The 24,911-nt window shown below is 49.1% G+C and overlaps 2 protein-coding genes across 3 annotated transcripts in view; one reads left to right on the top strand and one right to left on the bottom strand.

Annotated features, from left to right (window-relative positions):
• LOC135905686 (A-type potassium channel modulatory protein KCNIP1-like) overlaps positions 1-24,911 on the bottom strand; it is a 348,523-nt gene that overhangs the window by 14,192 nt on the left and 309,420 nt on the right. The gene's annotated exons all lie outside the window — the stretch shown is intronic.
• On the top strand, positions 20,350-22,849 carry LOC135905684 (solute carrier family 22 member 7-like). The gene has a single exon (XM_065436649.2). It carries the CDS (start codon positions 20,454-20,456, stop codon positions 22,383-22,385), a length of 1,932 nt encoding a protein of 643 aa, XP_065292721.1. The 5' UTR covers positions 20,350-20,453; the 3' UTR covers positions 22,386-22,849.

The following is a 24,911-nucleotide window of genomic DNA, read 5'->3' as shown; positions in this document are numbered from 1 at the left end:
AGATAGATAGATAGATAGATAGATAGATAGATAGATAGATAGATAGATAGATAGATAGATAGATAGATAGATAGATAGATAGATAGATAGATAGATAGATAGATAGATAGATAGATTAAACTCGCGGCCAGAGGCAAAGTACGACTAGATGTATTGATGAAATGCTCCTATGACATCGGCTGTTAGAGCTCTGTGTATAGTTACCTCAGTGGTGCCTAGTCCCTACTTACGCCATCATGGGGCATAAAGTCGATTTCGTAACAGGCATAGGCCACCGGTGCTAAAGAACAATTATTTGATAATTAGGATTTACTAAAAAAATTAAACGGCGAGACTAGCAAGGACCAGATCATAACTAATTCAAGCCTGCTGCCTTATTTTTCTTTCTAATTTCCACTCGTTTCCGTTTTCCGATGCGCAGCCGGGATATTGCAGTGTATAAAAAGATATAAACAAAAACAGAAACGAAGTTTGGAAACGAATGCGCGTGATAAAAGCGCCTCGGCTGCCACACTGCTTTAATATTACGCAATTCCGAATCATAAGGAAACACCGAGAGGGCACGTGCCAAACTTAACGTTTCTTTTTTTCTTTTTGGCAAAGCCGGGAAATGAGCAAAGGCAAACGCTTCGAAACTTGCTACCAACGATACAGTGCAACAGGAGTGGGTCCAATAAGAACTTTGCTTGACAAGCCGAATACGAAAGTCGATAGGAGTAGTTTTAGGTTTCGGGTTTTGGTATGAAAGGAGATGAATGAAGCAGGCAATATATATACGTTGAAACTACGATGCTGAGGCTGCAAGTTACTCTCGGCGGGGATATTCAACCGTTCGTATCGTCTTATAGAATGTGACCTGAATTTTCACCGCGTATGCGAACTTCCTAATTAGGCCCTTGGGACGCAATAAAGGCGGCGCATTCGATAAGGATGATATTGCTAGCCGAGAGGCCGGCCGCTACTCGAGAGGCGACTCGGCAATGAGAACGAGATATGAGAACGAGAACGAGACCACCGGGTAATTGACTGCGACCGCGTCCTGTGGCGGCAAGTCGGAGCCACGCCCATACAGAAAGTCACTCATGCAGTCTGTGGAAAGACGCAGCACGAATACATATCTGGGAAGACGGCCCCCTTCCCCCTATGCACTTGCGCTAACGTTCTTTCTTTTTCGTTTCTCAATTTTTACCCGTGCGCGCTGTCTATAGGCAATCCGCTGGATGTCGACGAACGAGAAACAGACAGGGTAACGTCATCTCTCGGTGCGCGTAAAGTTCAGACGAAGAAAAGCAAGTCTTTACGAAGACAAAGCTGCCCGCTGAAATTCTACCTACGAGGGTCGTTCAACAAAGGCTGAGGCTGAGGCTCTGAAAGCTGTATTCGCCAACAATCTTATCCATTTCTACGCGTTTCCCAGTAACTGAAAGGGACGCGTCCCACCGTTTCTACATAGCCTAGATAATGCGAGTGAAGCCGCCATCTTTCGTCGCCTTCTCAAAAATTACCTCAAATGTCTTAACTACGCCTCGTTGCGTGCCAAAGCAAGGTTTCTTTTTTTTTTACTATGACGTGCATTAAGAACTCGGAGAGTGCGCCACTTAGACTGTGGAATGGACAAGGGGACCGTTGCGATGTTGCTGGGAAAGAAAAAAAAAAGTGAAAGTTGCTTTGACATAGAAGAAGACATGGAACAAAGCGTAGTTAAGACAATAGAAACATTTTTTAAGGCGGAAAAAGGTGATTTCACTCATGTTATCTAAGCTTGGTAGAAGCGGTTGGACGTGCATTTCACTTACTCAGGAGCGTATGGAAATGGATAAAAGTGCCGATGAATAACTTAATAAAGATTTCAGAGCATTCGTCGCTGTCTTTATGAATAACATTTGTTTAAAGTATATAGCTGCTCTGATAGAAGGAGAGATAAAAAAGGAGGCTAAATGAGAGGAAAAGAGGGAAGGTTCGCGCAAGCTAAATAGAGGAGCAGGAGGATACGTGGGAAAATAGTATGTGATAAACACCTTCTGTCTGATTGGTCTGATCAGTCCGACTTTATCAGAAAACAAACACTATGCAAACACACGCACTGTCTGTTAAAACAATACATGTTTGTGCATGCGTATAAAAGAGCACCATATATGCATAGACTATCTACATATATCATTGATTCAAATCGCCCAGCTCGTAGCAATCGATGGCAGACGGTAAAATCATCCCATTTCGGCTGCTTATCCAGACCAACTTCACATGAAAATGTATTCTCTAGATTCGTGGTCGCTTTACGAATAAAATTTTCTAAAAGCCCGGTTGGGGATGTCGGGACTTGGGTATGAATAGCAAAAAAAAAGAAAAAGATAACAATGCTTTAGCTGCTGTTAATCTATTCACACATAAACGAGAGGAGGGACGTCTCTAAAGAAAACTCCGCGCTTGCAATGCGAAAGATTTATTCTTTCTGGATCAAGCAGTCAAGGTGTCTCATTGGTTATTCTGTTCGGCTTCTGAAAGCAAGGTCATGGGCTCGACTGCCCACAACGGAAGCCGCACTCAGTTGGGATACGATTCTGAAGACGCGAGAGCACTCAGATGTAAGTGGGCAGTCATTAACACCTGCTCGCTTAATCTGTCACCCTGACAAGAGCTCATGTAGCTATATAACGTTAAGCACAAATGAATGAATGAATGAATGAATGAATGAATGAATGAATGAATGAATGAATGAATGAATGAATGAATGAATGAATGAATGAATGCGTTTGTGAGAGAACCTCGAGTTACCAAAGTCATCTACTTATTATTTCTACCAAGCCATGCCGCCGTATGTTTCCTACATATGGTAACGTCATGGCTCCGCGCAAGGACCGGCATTGCTACTGCCACTATTGTTCTAAACGTATCGCACTTTTGGACACACCGACAAAACACAGACGTAGACAAACACGAACGCTGACCGCCTGATCGTTGATTGATCATTGAACGTCGATTCTTACGCATCTGGTTGCCGTAAGGTTGAGCATTATGTAACATTTGTTTCTTTCATTTCATGTTTTTTTAAAGATATGTTTTGTGGTTTGCATTGTGGACCTCAAAATCTTATCCCTTTGATGTGGCCCTTTGACCTTACCGGCCACTCCTCCCCACCTCCTTTATTTCGCCTGCGCATGCGTTGTATCCAAGCATGAACTTCGACGCCTAATTCTAGCGCAGCAATAAAATTGGCGTTCGTGTTTCCTCCTTTTGTGTTCATCTGTGTATCGACCAGTGCGCTGTTGACACAATGTTGACCTACCAACTAGGTCACCACTATCTTCTCACCTCAACACGTTAATGCTGCATTTCTGGTAGAGCACAAGTGCGTTCCGTAACTACCGTACATGAGGTGAAATTAGAGGGCCCAGCCTTTCTCTCCTACTTTGAAGGTTGTATTGTGTGAAACGTTTCACAGGGCTCCGCGTGCTATATTCAATTTGTACAGTAGCCTTCCGCTAATTCGATTCCGGTAATTTCGATTTTGCGGTTAACTCGATTCCGGCCGGAAGACCCGGCCGGCAGCCTTGCATATATATGAGCCCTAACTTTCGTTATTTCAATCCAAAATTTACGTTTGCCGGATAATTCGAACCTCTGTGGTGACCGACATTAGAGACCTCTTTAGCGGCATCGTCTGTATCGGCGAAGTTCATAGGACAGTGTATGCGTGGAATACACGTCATCTCCCGTCTAAAATGGCTATTTTCTGTCGGCTCTTTAAGATTTTCAAGCAATAACCTTAGCTCACAAAGTCTGGTTATAGTATTTGCCTTATTCTAACACGCGTTTTTCTTTTCATGATGATTGGGCCGGCAGTTGCTTGCGTGATGCCACGATACAAAACACAATACCAAAACCACCTTCACGATGTTGGCATGCTTTCCTGTCTAACAATATAAAACTGTGGTGAAGCTAATTTTATAGATTGCGGCGAAGTTGACTTTACAAAAAGCCGGCAACCATTGCGCAGCACACGTTAAACTCTTGCCCATTTTCCTTGCTAAAAAATAGGGTATACTGTAGATTTCTTTTTTGTTTCGGAGATTTAATGTCGTTTCTGCGTTAGTTTTCTATTTTGGACACACAAAAAATGACCGCGCGCATGACTAAGGGTCATGTAAGAATCGGGAATATACTGCCAATTGAATCCGCGGCGTGTTTTGGCGCTTTTTCAGCATCTCGTTGAATTCGACCCGCCGGATAATTCGATTAGTTTTAGCCCTCCCATCGGTATCGAATTAACGGAAGTCCCCTCTATTTCTTTTTTAGTAGACTCATATAGCCGCGTCTCCGCCCATTTTATCGAAACTCATTCACATAAAGAGAGGCTGGAAAGGCTAGCACTTCTCGACTGCTTTTTAGGGACTCTATCGGTAAAACTCGATTAGTTAGTTTCTCCATGTCGCGCGAGGCTTTCAATTGGTCATTTATGAAAAAAAGAAGAAAGACCGATGACCGCGTGCCCTCCGCATATTAGAGACTGGTTCAACTCCGCCCCTTATTTGGGACCGTGTTTTCGGACGATCACTTTCGGCGGCACACTCGCTAGATTTGGCGCGACCACAGCCGCCGACGCATCGGTCCCTGCGTGGTTGGTTCTTGGCACTGTGCCAAACGCGGCCGTCGAAACGTTGCGCCAAGAACGCTGACGCACGGTACTCACGGCGTGACCTGGCAAAATTTAATGCACCGCCGAAAGTGATCTAACGACGCATACCCAACTACTTCTCTACTACCAAAGTTGCTCATACATTGTCTTTCATTATTCCCTAAGTATTCCTCGAAATTTTGAGGATGACTGCACACAAACAAGTGTAACGAAAAGAAAAGACGCCGACAGCGCATGTCCTTTATGTTAACTCTTGTCAGACTGAAATACTAAAAGTGCGAAACACTAACCGGAGATCCACCCACGCAAAGAGGCCGCGTTTCTACCCGAACTGCTCACCTTCATGCATAGCGCTCGCAACCAGCGTATATCCCGGTTAACGTCACGGTTACGTACGCTGCAGTCGCTGGGAAGCGTGAAAAGCAGTAAGGGGTCTATGGACGCTATCCCGTTCCACTCTTAAAAAGGTGAAGCTCAAGCACCCTCCAAAATTTTTGGATGAGAAAAAAACGTTCCCTGTATACGAATATAGGCGCCGTGCGTCCGCCAGGAGGCGCTAGCGTCTCTTCGCGCGCAGCGCCTCCCATGGCAACCTCGTCGTCCGCTTTGGGGAACTCTTCGCGGACGGTCCGCGCCTCGGATACGCTAAGGCGGTAACAATCCGATGTGACGGGGATCGGGAGCAGTGCTTCCCTTTCCATAACGGCCCATTTTATGACTGAGCATGGCGCCGAGCTTTCATTTTACGAGGTAGAAATATAACAAAAGGCGAACGCGTCTACGAAGCGGGCCGTGTCCTCGACGTGGAGGAGACGTCTATGGCTGCTGGCGTCGAGGTTTCAGGTCACTTCATGGGACGTATTCTGAAACGTTCGCCGCGGCGAACTTTTCGCACTGGCCACGCCTCCGCCGTTGCGGCGCGCGCTGAATGGCTGCTTTGACAAAACCGGAAATTCAGTTGCGCCACCTGAATTTCCGGTTTTGTCAAAGCAGCCATTCAGCGCGCGCCGCTACGGCGGAGGCGTGGCCAGTGCGAAAAGTTCGCCGCGGCGAACGTTTCAGAATACGTCCCCATTCCTGAAGCACGGGTAAACGCGCCGTCTAAGACAGTGGCGCTATCGCAAGAACAGCCGTGCAGCCCTGCTGGGAGCAATTTTTTTTTTGAAGAGCCGTTTTATGCTCTTCATTCTGCATTATAAATTTGAAAACATCTTAAGCGACAGATACATGGCTCACATTGTCATTCATAACGTTTATAAGATCCGCTTGTGTAGTTCCAGATAAATATATTAGTTGTAAACGAGATGCAACTCTTCATTGCATTTCACGTTGTCCAAAAATGGCTTGCTGCATGGTTTTGAATTCTTTGGGGCAGCTGGCACTTTCCCCTTTTTAGTGCGAGAAAAAAAAGCACATTGTAAAGAGTCGTACTAATCAATCCGCATTCAAACAATGTACGTGATTGCTTGATTAGCTATGTCGATATGAAACAGTTGCGCAACGATAAACGCGGTGATAATTAGCAGTTTCCTCGAGAAATCTAGATAATCAGTCAGGAATATCATAGTTTCAAAATGTAAAGGACAGAACCAGACTTATCATAGCCCGCGAACCTATTTGTGTGCAGACTTCACGGTGTTTCGTCTCCTTATTTCCCATTGGGAAGCCACAAAACTTGGTCCTTGCCCAAGTTGTTGGAAGTACTGTTGCATCCCACACTACAGCAGTTGTAGTCACTAACCCCCGTACTCAGAAACACGCCTTAACTCAAAGCCCATGCTTGACTTCATCTCGATGACACGTAAATTGAACCCGCCAAAGAAAACGCACCGAGCGTCTTCGGCACGTTCGCGCCAGGCTTCACGTATAGATCAAGACAAGCATGGGCTTCAAGTTCAGGTGCATTTCTGAAAAGGGGGTTATACTCGGAAACATGCCACCCGCCGTGCCACCCGCTCAGTGGCTATGGTGATGGGTTGCTGAGCACGAGGTCGCGGGATCGAATCCCGGCCACGGCGGCCGCATTTTGATGGGGGCGAAATGCGACAACACCCGTGGACTTAGATTTAGGTGCACGTTAAAGAACCCCAGGTGGTCGAAATTTCCGGAGTCCCCCACTACGGCGTGCCTCATAATCAGAAAGTGGTTTTGGCATGTAAAACCCCATAATTTAATGTTTCTTTTTTTTCGGAAACATGCCGATCCGAAAGTTGAAGTAGAACTTTTTTTTTAAAGAAACGTTACGCGCGGAGGGGTAACGTCACGCTGACGGACTGCAATGTTTCTTTGGTCGAGCGTGCGGTACGATGAAAGCATGTCTGCTTGGTCCGCATGCTGCTCGCGGCGCTCATTGCTCGGCGTTTCGGCCCACACACAACACGTAGACATTGCTTAATGAACTAGCGCTGTTGATGGAAGCTGTGTGGCACGTCAGTACTGATATACAACTACGTTGTACTATTATGACTAATATAGTACTAATATAGAACTACGGTAACTGCGTTGCGCGGCGAGGCGCGATCAGAGGATTTCCCTCTTCATGGACTTCCCGATGAAAACGGCCTTTCCATGATAAGCTATCTGCATCGTCCAAGCCTTTAGAAGGACACCTCGAAAGAACAACAAAAAAGGCTCTCTCTTGCAAGGGCGTTATCGGCAGTTTGGGAAACGTGAACGGTGTCTATTATGACATCTTTTACCATCAATTTCGATGCGTGACGGCGGCACTGCAAACCTAAGCACCAAGTGCGATTATCACTGTCGCAACCCGCTTATCGTCGAAACGTATAGGGCAAATGAATTGCATGACGTCCGCTTCGAAACGACCGACCGAAAGGCCCCATTAGGCGTGGCAATCGAAACCGGCAATCTCCTCATCGACCAACTGCCGCCGGCCGGGGAATGCAGATAGCTTCCCGAGCCGGCGATGCCGATAAAAACCGGCGACCGTCACACCAAAAGCGGCAGGGCTACTACGATTTCGCTACAAACAAATCGATATTTCGTTTCCGTCGCTCTCTTAAAAGCCGCGCACGCCTTCGCTGAGTGCTCGCATAACAACGGCGCGGCGTGTGACGCAAGTTGTGTGCGTGCGTGTGTGTGAGCGTGTGCGTGTGCGTGCGCGTGCGCGCGCGCGCGTGTGTGTGTGTGTGTGTGTGTGTGTGTGTGTGTGTGTGTGTGTGTGTGTGTGTGTGTGTGTGTGTGTGTGTGTGTGTGTGTGTGTGTGTGTGTCGGGCAATCCTTTTCACGCCCTGCATATTCAGCGCTGCTTTGTACGAGATTAGCAATGCTCCGCCAACCCTCCCCCTCCCAGTCCTCCCCGTCTTAGCCCTCCCCCAGCCCTTCCCTGATTTCGATTCAGAGACTTTCTTATTGGAACATCAACTTTTGACGAGACAGACTCCGGGAGAGTGCCGAGGCGAAGGTGGGAAATGCAGGAGTTGATGGAAAAGGAAGCAAGGCGGGAGGCGAAGGAAGAAGTGGGCGAGGGGGGTTTCCATCCGTGAGGCAGGAACGCAATTAGGGGATCGCGTTCGTGGAATAGTGCACGCGTAGGTCGCGCTTGCATTAATTAGGGCCGATATAGGCACGCGCGAGAGGGTCCGTGCAGGCCGACGCGTTTCAGGCGTAAGTGCGTTCGCGCGGCTAAGATACGCGAGACGTGAAAATGAGCCCGACGAAGGAAAGAAAGGAACAGTGCAGCAAGCGAGGCAGACAAGGACAGACAGAAAGACGTCCTTACATTTCGCCGGAGGCGACGCCGGAGTCTTTACATCGCGCCTCTTGATTTCCGCGCCTGTGCTCAGAGAAAGTGGAGGAAGACGACAGTTGCCGAGAGACTCATATAAGACTCCGCGGCGTTGCGTTGTTCGTTTCGTAATCGCTATTGCTGCCACTCCATCATCCCGCCTCACCTCCTACAGCCCCCTCCTCTTCCACCTCTTCTAGCCTATCAGACTAATCTCTCTCTCTCTCTTCCTTTCGTTCTTTCTTTCTTTCTTTCTTTCTTTCTTTCTTTCTATTAATAAAATTTCTGAATCGGTCGTGCTTTTGAGATACTTGTGGAATAATCTGCCGGCATACCACGCTGAGATAACATTTGAAGGCGTCGTGCATGCTTAAAAAAAATGGGAAGGAAACATCACCACAACGGCTTTCCACCTCACGTTCCCACTCTTGAGCTCTTATATTGAGCGACGAATAAGGTCTCCTTCATTCGTACATTTTAGAGGACTTTTGTGCTAGAATTCCGATAGCCGCAATCGGTGAAACAGCTTTCCTTTTCCCAAGCGTTGACGTTTTTTTAGGCGCAAATGCGAAGGAGGCCCGCGCATTGTACAGAAGACAATGGTACAGGTGACAGACGAAACCATTTCGGCGCTGCAGTTCGAAGAGGGCAGTGTCGTAATGGTTGCACTCGCTCGTGAAGCCCCCACGTTACAGGCCGTGGTCGTTGCCACCGCAGTCTCGCGCGGTGACGCGTTTGGCTCCAGCTGTCGTGAATTCTTCGGGCTCCACAGAACTAATTCGCGTGAGCTTGAAAGGCAGTGGGTATGGAAAGAAGGGTGGAAAAGGACGTAGAGTTAACTCCCTTAATTAAGGCAGTGCCTGCCACACTTACAAGATGGCGGACGCATGCCAGGAGAAAGAGCAAAGATCGCGAAGGAGAAGGAAGGGGAGCGCGCAGCGAAGTTTCGGTTGAACAGCTGCGAACGAGGACTCTAACGTGGTCTCCGCATGAGCCAATAGACCTTCCTAACCTTTCCTGGCGCCATTGCGCCAGAGCAACTAGCTACTGTTGCGACATTAACTTCCCTCCTTATGTAACATTAAGACGGAGAGAAGTTAATCCTAAGTAAAAGGACCCCCATGCGGTGGATAAAGAGCCCCTCACCAGACCTTACTGCAAATTTTAGGTTGTGTTTCAATACTCGGGGTAGACGGCAAAGTGGGCTAAGAGGACGGCGGCCATATTAAGTCTCCTTCCAACACCGACCAAGAAGCTAAAAAAGACAGCTTCGTGAAGATATGCATCGATAGCAAAAAAAGCCAGGACACTCGACGAGATGGTCGTCTGTGCACAAGAAAACGTAGCCACGTCTCTTCTTATGCGCCCAGTGCAAGACACGGTGTGTTTTTCATAGGTTCGCACTCACAAAGCATTAAAATTGAGAAATAATAGGTGCACTTCTTTGCTCTTCTTTATCATTGCGAGGTGGGGTCACGTAGCAGAGGCGCCTTTCCACAGTCTTCCAGACGGTTCCAAACGCATTCCATCGGTTGCCCTTGAAGCCGTCTTGGTTGCCTCCTTAGTTGTCTACGTGGACTGTCTTCAGTGCTGGCCATAACTGGAGCACACGCACCCTTGGTTACACACTGTAAGTTCGAGAACACCGTCTAAGGGTAGTTTCAGTTAAATAATTGTTAGGAGTCGTTCTTTATTGGAGGAGACACTCCCTCTGCGTCGAGTAGCCTCCGAAAGCGACGTTCCTTCCCCTCCTCCAACACGGGAGATAAGGGACCACGTCATGTGCACGTCACGAGCCCCGCCTACTCTTATTTTTTCGCTTACTTCTAGCGCGACGTTTTGCACTTCTCGTTTCCTTACTTTAAAAGTTTAAACGTAGGTCCTTGACTTCGAAATTACTGGAAAATATTACTGGCATGCCTCAGATTGCCCTAAATATTTTTACTATACTAGCTTTCTTTTACGAAGTAGTTTCGGTTTCGTCTTGCAAGAGGCTTGTGCGTCGTGTCGTAGTGACGCGGGAGGGGGTCACGTGGGAGCGGATCATAGGGAACTTCTGGCAGTCGGTCAGGCTGGCTCGATCTTCTGCACTCCCTTTATTCGTTGCACCGCCCGATGTAGCCGCACAACGTTGTTTTGAGTGTTGATTATGTTATAGAGCTTTGCTTGTATTTATTTAACCATTATGCCCTCCCTGCTTGGACATCGAGTTCGCATCAGATGCTCAAACAAATAATATGAATAAATAAGTTAGTTGTTGTTCACTTTGTTACGATGTGTGATGGCAGGTAACACCTTTCGTGAACTTAGATGAACTAGTGATGGTCATTATCTTAAGAAAGATCGTTACAATCTCTGGTTGTTCGAGAGTAAGAGAAAAAGGGCATGCATAAACGACAGTACGAGCATGAGGACGCACTTACTATAATGAATGACCGGCGTGAGAGCATATACCTATGGTACAGTGGTCAAATGTATGGCAGTGATCGAATACACCGAGGTGAAAAAATTGTAGCGGAATTATTCTATAACATTGATAAGCTAGCTCTTGTGACAATGGCATGCTGATATTCATTGAGCCCCGTCGGCCTTTCTGAAATCGTCCGGACTTCTCGGCGTGCTGTTATTTTCAGTGACTAATGCATTACGTGTCATTTCTGTCTCCAACCTCCCCTCATCCATTTCCCCGTCTCTGTTCTTTCAAAGGCACGCTACTGCTAGTAAGCGCACCTGCCTTTCTTTCTTTACCAAATCTCTCCCCCTCCATCTCTGTTTCTCTCGCTATTTCTTTATAGCAAAGAAAACTGCGACAAGCTAGGGCAAATATTATGGTGCCATGCACCATACGGGTGCTTTCGTGAGTCGTCACAACCTCTCGCCTTTCGGACTTACCTCACGCTTAAAGAAAACGGAGCATTTGCCTACTTCCCTTATACACCCTCGTATCCGCAAGACAGTGTTCCTGTGACAAATTGTGACTGCGCGACCCCGTGCACAGTGTAACGTTGTGTGTCGCGACGTGTTGCCTTGGTAGACTATAACACTGTAAAACAAGCCGTCACTTTAGCGGTCATGCTTATTTCCCCTCATTTTGACAACCCGTCGGCGTCACACCCGACAAGACATTTTATGCAGCCGTGCACAAAGAGAGAAAAGGACAGTCCCGAACACCACAATAAAAAAAAATGCTCGTGCTAATGACCCGATTCGATTGGCTGCCGCGAGCAGCGAGTCGTGGTGTGCGCCTTACAAAATGGCGACCCGGCGCCGTCTTACTGGCGGTCAAATGCTTGGGAATAAAGCTGCCAATATATTTCCCGTCCTTTACCATAAATATATTTACGGCATATGCGGCAGCGTTGTCTGATATCGTTCACCGGTACCACCTACTGTAGTTACCTTACCTTCCTGTATTTATCCTTCCGTGGCTCTTTTTTTTAAAGATCTTTCTGTTTCCCCTTACTCCTTCCCCAGTGCAGAGTAGCAAACCGGATATCTATCTTTCGGTTAACCTCCCTGCCTTTCTAATCTGTTTTATCTTTCTCTCTCTCTCTCTCTCTCTCGTGTCTCTTTTATCCTTCGCCTGCAGCGTACGGTGCAGGCGTGTAGGTGTCCTGCGCTTATAACCTTTCTCGCCTTTCCGCTACTTTTATTTATATATATATATTTTTATTTTTTACAACATTTATTGCTTATTGCCTGTTTCAGTATCGCCTGCGCTGCACCTAACTATCGGTGAAGCGACTCCATCATTGCTCGTTCAGTTCGGCCCGGCTGTCGACATAACGGTCGCTAATTGCAGCCACTGCAGGTGCAGAGCGGGGAGTGCAGGGCTAACGAGAGCGCGTATGCGTGAAGAATGAATAAACCATGGGAGGGTTGGAAACGACGAGGCCTCAATTATAGGGACAGCGCGCGAGTTATTAATTACGTGGCTCGCTGAAACAGAGAGAGTGACGTTCGTCGATCTGTCGCACGGAGCGCGCGATTCCGTAAGAGCACTACGGGGCTAGCGCGCCCACAATACTCTCGCTCGGATGCACAGATTTATGCAACCGTCCACCTTCTCCGAAAACACACACACACACACACACACACACACACACACACACACACACACACACACACACACATGCACACGCACACGCACACACGCACACATGCACACACACACACACACACACAAGCACACGCGAACACGCACACGCGCGCACACACACGAAGACGGGAACGGATACAAAAGGCAGTCGAACGTACCTAAAGAAACGGCTACAAATAGATGTTCTGTTCATGCGAGGGGGCATGACGATTTTCTCTCGATGAGCTGACGAGTTTCGCGAGCTCGTTCTTGGAATGGAAAGTAAGTCGACCGTGGGATGGGGTGAGAAGAGACGGGCGGGAGACAGGACGAAGGTGTTCCAGGCGATTGCACGGTCACGCTCCAGCAGCCTCGGTTTGGCGCAGCGACGACGCACTGTAGGAGCGGAGTCGAGGAATTATATCGTCGCGGTCTATAACTACGATCCCGTCTCCGGTGCGAACGATTCGAGATTTGGACGGCGCCTAAATGCGTAATTACGCTGCGCCCGTCACGCATAAAGGAGGCGTAGATGTGGGCAGTCTATAAACACACAATCTCACTGCTTTCGCAGTGAGATTGTGGGGTCATTGAGTTTCATGGTCACGGAATGTCGCGTAGTGCTAAGACGTGCGTGCTCTCGATCCGACGGGGAAGATGACCCACCCGAATACAAATAACTGTTAATCTGTCTCTGTCTTTAGCGTACCAAGGCAATGCAGGGGCTAGAAGAAATGTCTGTCGCTATAATGTGCCTCCGCTTGTTCTTTCTACTGCGAGAGTGGGGTAGGGGCTGCTCTTACTTAATGTTGATTATTGATGATAATTTGTAGTTTAAAGAAAAATTTGTTTACACAATCCCTGCGTTCGAAGTTTGTTGTGTCATCGTCTGAACATATGTATGTATGTATGTATGTATGTATGTATGTATGTATGTATGTATGTATGTATGTATGTATGTATGTATGTATGTATGTATGTATGTATGTATGTATGTATGTATGTATGTATGTATGTATGTATGTATGTATGTATGTATGTATGTATGTATGTATGTATGTATGTATGTATGTATGTATGTATGTACGTACGTACGTACGTACGTATGTATGTATGTATGTATGTATGTATGTATGTGTGTGTGTGTGTGTGTGTGTGTGTGTGTGTGTGTGTGTGTGTGTTAAGCTTATATGCGCTCCAAATGGAAGTAGGCGTACCTCCGTCCTACCGAATAAAAAAAGTAAAGCCAGTTCCACGTAGTGAAAGCTGTCAAAACAGCGAGGCTGGTTCTCGTTTTCTCAAGTTTAAACTCGCGTTTAGCGCGATTTTCACGAAAGCCTTTTGTCTCGTCGTCCTCGATTTGCGAGATTCCAGCTTCGATTCCGAATTGCACACACTCTTCAGCTGCGTGAGGTGGTGAACAAACCACAGTCTAGCACACAGTTTGCAGCTGTGGCCGCACTCACGGTCGAGGAATTCTCTCTAGAACCGTCCATCGGCACCCTCCATGGGATGAATCTCTCTGTGTCGACGTCTCTGCTCGGCCTCCTACTATCGTAGTGGGGGGTTAGCTTGCCCCCTGTTAGCACTTGGCTCGGGTTGCCTCCTCTTGAAAGTGGGGGTTGGCTTGCCTCCACCAGCGCTATTGGCTTGCACTTCCCGTTCTCGATCCTCGGCGGTAGCGGCTTCCCTCCGCTGGCGCTTCTCGCTCTCGAAGCTCGAGATGTGCGCGACGTCGACGCTACCGCTCTCCTGCGAGCTCCCGCTGTCGCTCGCGCCGAGCGGAATTCATTGGGCGAAAGGGCGTGCGCCCGCGAAACACCTGCTCCTATACCCCTCTCCTCCCCCTCCTATGGCCTAATACCCACACCTATACCCGTCTCCTCCCCCTCCTATGGCCTAATACCCATACCTATACCTCTCCCCTCCCCTCATATGGCCTAATACCCATATCTACACCCCTCTCCTCCACCCCATATGGCCTAATACCTATACCTATACCCCTCTCCTCCCCCTCCTATGGCCTAATACCCAGTCGAGCCTTCGCCGGGCGGCGAAGGCTCGACTTGGAGAACAGTTGCGCTGTTAAAAAATGACACCACCTTACTCTGCAAAGGTGGATGACCAGCAAAGCTGTATCGCATCACACAGGGTTAGAAAGGGGTACACGTATTTATTTTCCTCATTTGGTAATAGTGGTGACGATACATTCGTGATTACTGTGATGTGCTATGATCGGTTCAATTACAACCTTCGACAGAATCTTGGCTAAAGTTAAATCTATACACGACCGTTGTTGAGTGGTTGAGCGACTTGGATAGGTATGACACTTCAAACCACACTCTTCTAGCACAAACTGAGTGAACCATGTCTTGTCTGATTTTGAAATGTCCTCGTTGAAGTCTCCAACGATGATAACAGGGGTAGTGTCATCACGGCTAACCCATGCAAAGTGCGTGGTCATGAACTTCTCGACATAACACATGGGTATGCCCGGAGATATACACACAATGGATATCGCAATTCCGTCTTTCGTTTGTACGGCACAGACAACCCCGCAGTCGGTGGCACTGTCTTTTTTGCAAGTCAAGGGTGTACGGTTGTGCATACATATTGTACTTTGCGTACATGTTATACCTCCTGCTCGTGAGTCCATATGCTGTTCACAAACGATTCCAGCACATACCCATCGACTTTAAACAGCGAATCTCGATTTATTTATTTCATTAATTATTTATTTATTATTATTGTTATTAGGGGCGGGATGCTTGAAGCCTGATTCCCCACCACCGCGGCTAGGCCCGGTGTTACACTACGTCCGAGATCAGCCCACATTTTTTGCCCGCGGACACGACAAATGCATTGGCAGGTAGAAGTATACAATTTCGCTGTAAACATTAACTCCCGCGTAAAACCTGAAAGCACAATGTCGGCTCAGGGACATCTCTAACGCACACCGATCCCTTAATGGAACTGTTCTCTTAATGATATCTTAATGAAAGTGTTGGGTTTTCTATGATTTAGCATGCGTGTGCCTGTTCTGGCTTAATCCTCCAGAATGGATGTGTGCCAGGAAGTATGTGTAACTGTGATGCACAAGGTGTGCAGAAGCCGTAAATATATATTCACACCTACGTGCCAACGTGACACAAGGGATATAGCACATCGCGTGTTCAACGACATCTACCGGCCGTCCTCGTGCGCTGGGGCTCAAAAATGCTTTCCAAGTCAGAGTGCCGACATGCCCAATATACAGCAGCGCTACATGATATGTATAGAAGCTGAAACCTTTGCTGTGTTTAAACATAACACTTGCACGAAATTACGCGTCACAAAGCCGAGACAATCGTAAACGTCGCCGCTGCAGTTGTGCGGAATTTATTTAACCGCTTCACATAGACTCCAACTTGTGCATTATTGTCGGTGCCATCATCGCTTTTGTTGTCGCTTTGTTGTTGTTGTTGCTTTTGTTATCGTCGTAAGCATCATCATAGTTTCTGTAGTTGTTCTTGGTGTCCTCGCCATCCTGGGTGTCTGTAGAGCGCATACCCACAGCGCCGTCGGTATTCGCCACGAATCTGGTGCGTTGGATCTGAAGGTTCCTTTTTTTCTGTAAGTCCTTTCCTTTCCCTTCTATGGTCGTATTATCCCCACGTCAGCACCCTCGACTCCCATTTCCCTCTCCCGTCCCGCCGATGCCCCGCCATTCCCTAAATTTCTATCAGGAGCGCCCGCCGAGCGCCCGAAGCACGCGCGCACGTCCTTATCTCGTCAGCAGAGGTCTGGCCGTTATACGTTAGCAGACGTTATAGCAGACGTTATACTTCTCAAAAAACAACGGCGGGGAGTCGCCCATGCGTTGAGCGTCGATTGTGGGCGGAGTGCTTCTTTGTTCTCCGGCGGTGCGGTGACGAACGACGCGGGCTTCGGCCGCAGTTGGAAAACCGCGGACAATTGAGTCCCACACAAATGTTGCCGCCGCCGATGCCTCCGCCCGCCGCCGCCTCCGCGTCGTCTGTGTTCTGGAAAGCGCCGATAAGGGCTGCAGCCCGGGCCCTCTCGGCGGATTCGCGAATCGCCGCCCGTTGCGGCTTATTAAGAAACCCTCGCCGAAAGCGCTGTGCAATTATTGCTCCGTTTCGTTGCCGTACTTGATTCAGGCTTAGCTCGCCGCACACTCTATAAAACGCGTCTATATATCGGCGCGAGATATACAGGCTTCTGGCGGGCCGTTGACCCGTGTGGGAATGCCTTACGTCGGGTATCTGGTGCGTGCCTTACTGATTGTTTTTTTTTTCAGCACTGGTTTGTGAAATAATGGGGTGGGGGGGATTCAGGACTAACTAAATAGAACTTTGCTTATGCGAGGAGACAGCGGTTCTGGCTAACGAACGACTTTCCGATTCGGAGGTTTCAAGGCCAAGGAGCTGATGTGAATTCAAGTTTGTAAACGAAAGTGAGGATTTCAACGCCGATGTTTCAAATCCTTGGAGACGCAAGCGACGCATGGCTTTATACTTCGAGTTTGTGTTTGGCTCCCGACGTCTGGTAATCTTTCGAAAGAAATCTGGTCTTCGTTTAAAAAAAAGAAAAAAAAAGATGCGCTACTGAAATTTTATGGATTTACTGGTGTACTCGCGCGATGTTGACTAAGTAGACCCATTTCGTACATTGACGCATTTTAATTACGCAATTCAAACACAAGAGCCTAGAGTAGTTTAACGGCTCACTAGCGTAAAGTTTAGACACTCGATTATTCATCAGTATAGTTAACACACTTATGGTGACGTCCGCCGTAGCGAATAATGCTTCGTCGTAGAAATACAAAGGCACCCAAGATGTTACCATCTTCAATGCACCACCTAAAATTAACTAAATTTGGTTTCAGATTCATTTTATGTCAGTTCTAGTGGTACACTTGTAGCACAAAATGCTGGAGGTACTAAAAGCACCGAAAGCCATAGAAGGCTTGACGGGGTCTGTAACCCAATCGTTCGACTTAGACAGAAGCAAAAACGAACTGTCCGTATGCGGCAAACACGCAATAACAAAACTATACATGAGAAACATAATACTAGTAGTTTAAAGAGTATAGAAACAAGCACAAAAGGGTAAAAGCTTTCTTTGCAAAATCTAAATTTTAAGAGAAAAAAAAACTACAATGACGCAGCAGAAAACAATGATGAAGATTTAGGACAACACACAATGCAATGCGAATGAGATCGTTTTTCGGCCATAGTTAGTACCGAGTCCGTGGGAAAACCCCGAAAAACTGTTTTCAGTCGTGTTATAGCCATTCACTCTTCCTGTCAAATTAGCAAGTTCCTTAATGCTTTGTCTTAACGCTTTGTTTGTAACGTGTCATGAGCAGCGCATCGTACAGGTCAACAACCGCTATTACGTCTAGGTTTTTGCAGGTACACTTGGTACCTGCATTGACCGGAGAATCGACGATCAAACGGGAACCCTGTTGTGCAACCAATTTTGTGCGAAATCAGGGGATATTCCTTAATGTTGAAACCCGTTGTGGTTGCCACAGACTAGGTTGCAAGATAGCCTGATTTCGAGAGGAAAATCGAAATTTTTAGTAACAGTTCTGAGGGGGAAAAAAAGCATGCGCGCGCTGGCATGTCGACCGTGCGAGAAAGCCCGGAACACACCAACGAACGAACAAACAACCCAAATCTCTTCTCTTGTTTGAAGTAGGTGGCGCACTAAAGTCTAGCAGCTGCTTCCTTTGAAGTTATTGTGTGCGTCATTGCTTTTAGTGCTTCTGTAATATCTGACTTCTCGAGTAAAGCAACGAATAGTTGGCTGTAAGATTTCAAAGAATATTTGAATGCGTCATGTAATTTGATGTACAGGCGAGTCTCATACTTTCATGCCACAATATACGACGCATCATATTACACGATATTACACGGTCCGAAAATGTTTACCACCAAGTGAGCGGAGGGACACGTTTCTGCGACCAGGGACCGCCGCACATCATTTGTGGCGGCGAAACAAACATGATACACCGCATACCGGAACCACAGTAGGGTAGAAATAACGCGTGATTTGACGTAATGTTGCGTCCACAAGTTGTAGATGAAGCATGACAGTTATTTCGCAGAAAATGTCGCTTATGAACAAAAAAAAACGCAATGCCAAACGCGCGGAGTGAGGCATCTATTGCCGCAATACTTGCGCATAGCTTCCACAGCGTTACCTGCTATGTATAATCTCAGATTATATGCTAACTTTGCACTCTTGTCAAAGTGATCAATTTCTCTGAAGTTTCTTTCATGTGGAACAGTGTGTGGGCTTTGTGGGCGTGAAGCCAACGCAAAGAGGCAACCAAGTCCTACAGTTTTGCACATCATGGTAAGCCATGCCATTATTTTAAGGGGAAAAAGCTCTGTTAGGCTTTGTTCTTTCGTTGTGAACTACAGCATTTTATCCGCGCGCTCTACTTTGTCATGCTGCTACTACGCAGCGAGTTTCGTCTCAATCCATGCGTATTTCCTCTGTCCTTTTCTTCGCTTCTTTCCTTTAGCGAGCTTGATCCAAAAGAAACAGGCAAAGAGAAGTTCTGAGTGCGCAGTAATTTCCTGTCCCTACGCACCTGGCCTTTGTGGATGTCCACCAATTAGATCCTGCTCGCCTTTTTTTCGTTGTATTCTCCCTTTCGTACAACTTGGGAAACAAAGGACGAGTCGGGCTTTTCACACGTAGTGCGGCTTGTACTGGCCGGCTTCGGGGAAAAAAGAAAAAGAAAAGCTACCCGTCATGCTGTGCTAACTTTGTTGTGTCGTTGTGTCGGAGCAATTGCTGGCAGTATAGACAGAACAAAGGAGATATGGTCATCGTACTGCTGCTGCTGCTGCTGCTGCTGATAATCATGAGCCTTCAGGACATAGCAAGTAACCTCAACGGGACATGGGACAAGAATTGGGTGCTTGTAAGCGCAGATAATCAGTGCAGGAAAATGAACTTGAAAACGTGAAACAGCGTATGAGAGAGACTGGTGAGACCAGGTGATTGGACGTGTATATATAAAAGAAATAAAAAGATTCTTCTAACATTTTAGAACTGTGTAATTTAGGAAAGGCTATAGCAGGAATAGCAAGGAGAACGACAAAAAAATTTTATTCGTAGAAAAGGAGAGAGGTTGTCCTAAGCATGAGCGCCCTAATCTGCTACTCAAGTGAGAATCAGCATGGTAAAAGTTTTGTTGCTTGAATGAAATCTCAAACAGCGTCAAACATTTCTCTGTGGATAAAACACAGTGCCGAGGTTTCAAGAGAAAGTAATGCCCCTGCACTAATGCCCGAAAGTCTTGGCGGAGTGGTACGTGCCCACAACACTCCGCCGTAGCGTTCGCGGTGCAACGCATTGAAGAAGGATCGGGAGCACAGCGGAGGCCGTGTTTAATAGGCCAATAACTCCGCTTCTGCTCAACGCATTAAAGTACTTTTTGCGGCGAAGTATTTCTGAAATAGCCTAGTTTCACTTCTAACGCCTTTCTCCACTTCGAAAAAAGTGGTTCAGGGCACCTTTAGTAAATGTGTTGACAACGACAAGCAGGCATGTCTCGATTAGGTTCAAGTCTCTCGGCCTCGTGGTTATTTAAGATTATTCGACCATTTTTTCTTCGCATCCCTTTCGGTTTTACTAGGTGTCCATAACACACAAAATCAAGAAGGGCGCCGACAGATGGAGTAGCACACTACGGTAGAGAAGTTGCATAAACAGGATCAAAGTGCCTCAGAAAGGCTGGTCCACTTGTGCAAACGTTGGCCAGCCTTCCTTAGGCACTTTATCCCTATTTGTGCCTACCTTCTATACAACAACGTATCCACAAAACGTGTTTAAGCTTCATCCACTGGGCAAACCGCCGCGCACCGAAGCGGTGGTCGCGCGACGCCTCGCGCATAGAGGACGACGAGACAGAGGAACACGGTCTATATAAGCAGCGCGAGAGCTCGGTCGAGCCGGGATTCCACGTCATGGCGAGCCAGCGACAGAACGCGCGTGGCAGGCTCCCACCGAAGCGCCGGCGTTCCACTCAATCCGGTTCCTTCAGGCCGAAACCTCTCGAGCAGGCCGCGAAAGACCGGGTTTCCTCAAGATCACCGACACTCGCCGAGGACGTCGCCTCGAACGCGCTTCCGGCGACGATCCCGGTCGAGGACGACGAGTGTCCCTGCTACCAGCTCCCGCCGAGGGACGCCGAACTCGCCACAGCGGTGTCGGACAGCGACGCCCGAAGCAACTCCTCCAAGCAAAGCGCCCTCGCCGAAGACCTCGGCGCCATGCTGGGCCACGGCCGCTACCAGCTCGAGGCGCTCTTCTGCGCCGCGTGCGCCCACTTCGTCATGCTCTGCCACAACCTGCTGCACAACGTGGCCGCGCCGCACGTCGACCACTGGTGTCGCCCCCCGGCCGAGTACGCCAACCTGACGCTCGCCCAGTGGCGCTCCGTAAGCGAGCCCGTCGACGACCGGGGACAACCCCGGCGGTGCGAGCGTTTCGTGCCGCCGCTCTCCGTCCTGGCGGCCAACCGCTCCACGCTGCCCTGCGACTCGCTCGCGTACGACGTCTCGGCGTACGGCCGCACCATCGTCAGCGACTGGGGTCTCGTCTGCGAGCGCGGGTGGCTGCTGTCCGCCTCGTTCGTCGCCTACATGTGGGGAGCAGCGCTCGGAGCACTGGCCGTCGGTCAGTTGGCCGACAAGGTGGGTCGCCGGCCGGCCGCCCTGGTCGCCACGTTCGGCCTCCTCTGTTGCGGCCTGGGCGTTTGCTTCGCCGAAACGTTCCTGGCGTTCGCCGCGCTCCGCTTCGGCGTGTCCGCCTCCGTCTGCGGCGTCCAGGTGACCACGTACGTGCTCTTGTTCGAGGCGACCGCGCGCGCCCGACGCACCCTGTACAGCGTCCTGGCCACGGGCGTCGGTCTGGCCTTCGGTCCCGTCTGCATGTACGCGCTGGCTGAGCTGAGCCGCAGCTGGGTGGCGACGCAGGTGATCATCATGCTGCCCACGACCCTGCTAGGCGTCGCCGTCCTCTACACCACCGAGGAGTCTCCGCGGTGGCTGCTCGCCGTGTGCGACTTGCAGCGGGCCGAGAGCGTCGTGCTTCGGGCGGCGAGGCTGAACCAAGTCAACGTGCAGGACGCGCTCAACGACTGGCGTTTGCGGACTGCGCAGGCGCCGCCGTTCTCCGTCCCGACATTCAGGAAGGACCTCGAGACGCGGGTGCGAGGCTGCTGCGACGCGTTTCGCTCGCGCCTCCTGCGTCCGGTCGTCGGCGTGCTCTGCTGGTGCTGGTTCGTCGTGCTGCTCTCCTACTACAGCCACGCGCTGATGCGAGCCAGGGTCGGCGTCGTCGACTTGTTCTCGCTCAACCTCGTCGTCATCGCGCTCCAGGTGCCCGGGTCGGTGGCGACGTACCTGTCCATGCGGAGGCTAGGTCGCAAGTCCACCCTGTGGCTTCTGCTCTGCCTGCTCAGCTTCGTCGCCGGAGTGGACGCCGTCGTGCTGTCGGCGCGCGGAGACCGCGACCACGCCGTCCTGTTCCTGTACGCGCTCACCGGAGCGCTGCTCAACCAGCTCATCATGCTCCTGTTCGCGTACAGCGTCGAGGCCTTCCCCACCGCCAGCCGGAGCGTGGCCGTGTCCGGGGCCAATTTCTGCGGTCGGCTGGGCGCCGCGTCGGCGCCGGCGTTGGACAGGCTCCTGGGCGTCGCGGGTCTCGGAGGCGCCGTGCCCGAGATGGCGCTGCTAAGCCTAATGGCGGCGATCACGGGTCTCGGGGCGCTGGCTCTGCCCGATACCATGTCGCTGACGATGCTGGATCGCCTGGAGGAAGAAGCGCGTTCCACCAAGCGCTTCCTGCGTGCGCCGCCTAACTTGGCCAAGGCTTCGACGGCGGGCGCGAACTGAATGCCTCGACGGCAGCAACCGTGCACCAAGTCATCAAGCCCCACTGCACTCTGGTCGTTTCTTTTCCTTCGTCGCAGTCAGCTGCCACAGAATTTATAGTTCCAAATTCTGTTACACCATCCAGGCGCCTAACGACCGTGTTTGAGGCTGAACTTGGCGATATTGCAGCGGTAGCTTGAGCGGCGATGTCTGTGCGCATTTGAGATCACGTCTTCATGCAAGCCAGACTCGACGGCGGCAATTTGAAATGGAGGTTAGAATTCCGACCTCGGCTCCATGGTCCTGGTGGGGGCCCCATGTAGTTCTGAAGAAACGCTTGTAGGAAACTGCTTCCTCGGTTCTTGCAACTATTTTCGGAAGAAATTATCGTGTTTTGTTGTAATTTACCTTACTGACACTTTCTTTTTTGGCTACGTATTTCCAAAGATACCATACCAAATGCAAAGTTTTTTAATTATTGGGAATTGTAGCGTTGTTTCTTGAGAGACCGTGCGCGTGAAAACGAGTTCATGCACCGAGGCTCTTAAAAAAAATTGACTGTTGTACACCGGCAACTGAGCGCGCACTGTGGTTTTAGTCCTGCTGCTTATTCCTAGAGGTATAGCTTCCTGCTATTACAGTGAGGTATTGACGCTGGCGAGTCCTGTAATCAACTCTACTGTAACATGACTTACAATAGTGCGAAAATGAATCCTGTGGTATGAAGTAAGTGTAGTCAAGTATTCGAGAACTTTACAGAAAATGAGCCATTAGTAAAACGTACGATGCACTCAAGTTTCGCAACCTTAATTAGTATTGAAACTAACACTCCTGTCGTGTCGTTTCGACCGGAGTAGGCCTAATAGCTTGGCACCCCGGCGCATACGCGGTAGAATGAAGTAATGGTCACATTGACATATCACGTTGAAATTATTTGGTTTACCTTCTTCATCACTTCTTTACCCCTTCCGTATCCAGATATAAATTTGTTCTGTTTCCTTTTTTTCATATTAGAATGTCTTCTAATCGACACGTCCTCCTTGTTCGCCTATCATTAATTAAATGTTCATCTGAATAATGTCATCAATAATTTCTAGCTTCAATATTTTCGCTACCCTTATCGCTTCCGTCGCCCCCCGCCACCCCCCCCCCCTCCCCGTGTTCAACCGCCCACTCGCTGAACAATCCCCCGGGAGAGATTCCTGCTTCTATCCATATGTAGAGATGTTGTACTGCGCATGCGTCATGTATTGAACAACTGTTCAGGAACCAACTGTTTCGTCGAATCGTCGGTCGAGTGACTGACAGCGCCACTGATTGATCGCTTCGTTCATTGAGTTCAACTTCCAAAGGCAAGACATGTGCGGCCGAGCACAAGGTCCTGGGTTCGACTTCCGCCTAAGGCAGCCACATCCTGGTGGGAGTGGAATGGGGTTTGAAAAACGCCCGTGCACAGTGTTTTAGGGGCTTGCTAGAAGGAATCCCCAGGTGGTCACAAAGTTGAATCACGAGCCCTTCACTGTGCAGCGTTCCTTACTGCCCACTTTGGAGCCTCCGGACGTTAGAACTGGCAAATCTTCAGAGTGGCATTTGGAATTCTGTCGTCACCGTCCCCTCGTCCGCTTTCAACCGTACGTGCACGAAACGTCACGTTTAAGCGTCTTCTTCTGTGTTATGCCTGAAACAAGAGCCAGTCCGCATCCCGAAACTGAATCGCCTCTTTCGGATTAAGGAGGACGTTTTTCCCGCACAACGAACGAAACGAGAGAGCCGACGCTCCAGAGAGCGCTAACAAGAGGCTCGTCGCGGTCAAAGAGTTTTTTTGAAAGAGCGCGTTAACCGCAAGAGGTGGGGTGGGGCTAGAGGGGTGCGAGGGTGGGGGGAGGTGAGTGCGTCTACGTTTCAACGCTCCCAGTGGAAAGCGGTTGTACAGAATGCGCACAAGGGGGCCATTTCAATTAGGCAGATGGACCAGCTACGAAGCCGAAGAGATATACAAGCAAAAAATCAAGGCCAGTAAACTCATCTACAGCTCAGGGGGGCAAGAACGTGTTTCACGCCCAACATTTCGTCATTTTATTTTTCACGAGAACTTGCAGGTTGGTTGAGCGGGATGATGGTGCCCGAGGACTAGGCGGTGGAGGAAGTGGAGGAGGAGAGCGGGGGAGGGCGGGGTTGTCTAACTTTTTTAATCAGAAGATTGCTTCACGCGGCCGTGCTACACAAAAGAACGTAGGCATAAACGCTACGATGTTCTAGAGACAGACTTAAAAACAAATACACGAGAACTAAAGCTTGAAGAGCGCCTACGCCGCTCCAGGTCTAATGAACTTAAATGAGAGGGTCGCCCCCCCCCCCCCGCCCCCGTCCCGAGGGTTCACCTGATTGGGAAACACCGCGCCATTTAGATCACGCTTGCGAGCGGTTTTGTCATGTCGTATGCAGTGCAGACGGTCGGTATGGGAAAGAAAGAAGAAAATCACGCAGGACAAATCGGCGAACTCATTAGAGTCCAACTGCTGAGCGGGAAAGTTCTCGTCTCTTCAT

The sequence above is a fragment of the Dermacentor albipictus genome, chromosome 7 (assembly GCF_038994185.2).
Source record: "Dermacentor albipictus isolate Rhodes 1998 colony chromosome 7, USDA_Dalb.pri_finalv2, whole genome shotgun sequence".
NCBI lineage: Eukaryota > Metazoa > Arthropoda > Arachnida > Ixodida > Ixodidae > Dermacentor > Dermacentor albipictus.
The sequence above is the reverse complement of the archived record's forward strand: the minus strand, read 5'-3'. Positions and strand labels throughout refer to the sequence as shown.

Excerpts from the sequence above, each read along its gene's own strand:
- LOC135905684 (XM_065436649.2), top strand. The coding sequence starts at position 20,454 with ATGGCGAGCCAGCGACAGAACGCGCGTGGCAGGCTCCCACCGAAGCGC.